General features: G+C 31.3%; 1 protein-coding gene across 1 annotated transcript in view; it reads left to right on the forward strand.

The window, feature by feature from the left end:
- The window catches only part of DCDC1 (doublecortin domain containing 1), an 82,580-nt gene that overhangs the window by 28,814 nt on the left and 51,095 nt on the right, over positions 1–2,671 (forward strand). The window contains exons 3-4 of the mRNA XM_012649548.1: positions 1,340–1,496; positions 1,984–2,146. Of these exons, the coding sequence (XP_012505002.1) occupies positions 1,340–1,496; positions 1,984–2,146 (320 nt within the window). The remainder of the gene's footprint in view (positions 1–1,339; positions 1,497–1,983; positions 2,147–2,671) is intronic.

A 2,671-nucleotide genomic window follows, 5' to 3' on the forward strand; every position in this document is an offset into this window, starting at 1 on the left:
CCTATGCTTTTTATACCTTATTAGAAGTAATTTTTTTCTGCAACTGCTATAAAGCTGGTGAATCAAAGGCAAGTCTAGGCAGTAATTGCATAAGTAGAAGAAAAGTAATTCTGGAGTTCATTACAGATAAGGTGATGAAAATCTCTCTTCTCTTAATGTTATTGTGTAAAATAATACTAGGATTTCTATTTGATCATCAGAAAATAATTTCTTGAATTCTATAGAAAATTCAAGATAATTTGGTCCTTGTAAAGAGACTTGTTGCTATAATACTCATTAAAAATTAACCTACGTGATAGTATAGAGTAGACCCATATATTTTTCAAATTTTTTTAAAATTTAAAATATGGCTGCCTCTATTTTGTATTCATTGAATCATTTGCTTATATAAAAACATGAGACTCAGTGAGCAAATATATTTCTGCGAGTTTTTAAAATTCAGATATTTCTGTAATGATTGCTTTATTAAGAACCCTGATTACTTTTATTAATAAGAACTGTTTGCTTTTCATATACATAATGGTATTATAGAAGAGATATATAAATATTATTTAAAGCTAAGCTAAGATGAAAATCTCATGGACATGTATGCTTAAAATAATAATGTCACACACATGACTAAGCTTGGTGGATAATTTTTAAATGTACAAACTAATTTCCTCCTACTTTTTGTTTTCTCTTTTATCCTTTTTAAAAGCCAACCCCAGAACAAAAAACTTCTCTGCTTTGTCTGCATATCTTTGGCTGTGTTTCACTGTGACATGCACTGCTGTTCTTTTAGCACCAAAATGTTGGCACACACTCCTGAAAATTTCACACCATCTCTTGCTGGATCAGCAAGCTTAACCCACCAAAATCTGGTGTTGTGCAATGGTTTTTGACTGATAATCAATCTTTATGCTGCTCGACAGTTGTTGCTGGGACACAGAGTAGAGCAGGTGGCAGATGTGCCTTGTCTTTTGAGAAAAGAAATTGTAGGTGAGCTTGGACACAGACTAGCATATCACATGTCCATTAAAAAGGTTTAGGATAAGTATAAAGGGGAAAAGCCACTTGTCTAAGCTAGGCTTATAGATAAGCCTAAGCACTAATATTTGGTTTCTTTCAGAATGTTAAGAATATAAATCTTATTTTGTTTTAAATTTTTAAAAATATTTAAATACATAGTGACAACCTTATGACAATCTTATCCTATAAAAAGTTATGTTGGGAATACTTTATATACATAGGAACAATCTTTAGGTCTGACATCCATTTTTAAAAAACCCTGTGATAATATTTATTTAAAAGCTTTTACTAGTTAGCATGTACCAATTTTTGTGTTTTTTTTTTCCTTCAGGGTTACAGAGTTCTCTCCTTTAAAATTTCAGTTGGCCCAGAATTGGCATAGACTGTCTCAAAGACACAAGCTTCAACCAAGAGTGATTAAAGTAACAGCTTACAAAAATGGATCTAGAACAGTCTTTGCCAAAGTTACTGTACCAACCATCACCTTGGTAACTAGTGTTCCAAATTTTTCAGTGCTTCCTTTTTTTCCCTTACTGTCTTTATAATATGAAAAATTAGAAAGATGACATTTAGTGTGTTAATATTTTCTTTTTAGGAATCTGAATCCGTAAATTGTTTATATATACATAGATCTCAAAGGCATTTCACTGCTTTCCTTTTTTAAAAAATCAATTTATAAATAGTGTATTTAATTAAACAGATGCAATGGCATTATATGTTTTGTAGAGTTATTAAAATGACAGATCATTTAAGAATTAAAATTAGACAGTAATTAGATATTCTTCATGCTGTGATTGATTTACCTTTTATTTTCATATTTTCAACTGCTAGAAAATAAGTATATTGGTCCAGTTACTGAACTTGGCAAGAAACTCAAATGGGTTTCTATTTTGATCATCAGAACATTTTGTTTTGTGGAAATGTGTTACTTTGTTTGTCGTAAATCACTTTGTCTCACCTCTTGCTTTCTTCTAGTTGCTGAAGGAGTGCACAGAAAAGCTGAATCTGAACATGGCCGCAAGACGAGTGTTCTTGGCAGACGGCAAGGAAGCCCTCGAACCTAAAGATATACCCTGTGAAGCCGATGTTTATGTTTCAACGGGAGAGCCTTTTTTAGATCCGTTCAAAAAAATTAAAGGTAAAAAAGAAAAATATATACCCTACCCCCACACATAGTAAATTGCTTAAGGGGTGCAATTAAAAAATGATTTTCATCCTGTCTTTTTTGCATGGTTTAACAAAACTAATGTTTACGCATTTACAGCTCAGTAAGAGGATAATGTGCTTAATGAAAGAAAAATCCACTGACAGCCACGTTTATTGCCCTTCATTAGCATTGGTGCTTAATTTAATATAGATCTGAATAGACATTAGGGAGCCCGCAGGAGGTTAAATGGTGAAAATATAATAAATTAAATCAGAGATTATTGAATTTACTGTTTAGTTTCTGTGACACTCAACAGACATAATTCATTAGACTTATTCTCTCAGAAAATAATTCAAAGTTTCAAATATCATTTATTCATTTATACTCTTGGTCTTTTTTCAGATGGTATTAACGTAATTATGAAAATGTGGCCAATAATGAACATATAATTCTTATACACATGTGATTCTCCTAACATTTTTCATAATAATTGCTACAGCTTGATTTTTTTTAAAC

Source organism: Propithecus coquereli, unplaced genomic scaffold (assembly GCF_000956105.1).
Source record: "Propithecus coquereli isolate 6110/MARCELLA unplaced genomic scaffold, Pcoq_1.0 Scaffold30, whole genome shotgun sequence".
Classification (NCBI taxonomy): domain Eukaryota; kingdom Metazoa; phylum Chordata; class Mammalia; order Primates; family Indriidae; genus Propithecus; species Propithecus coquereli.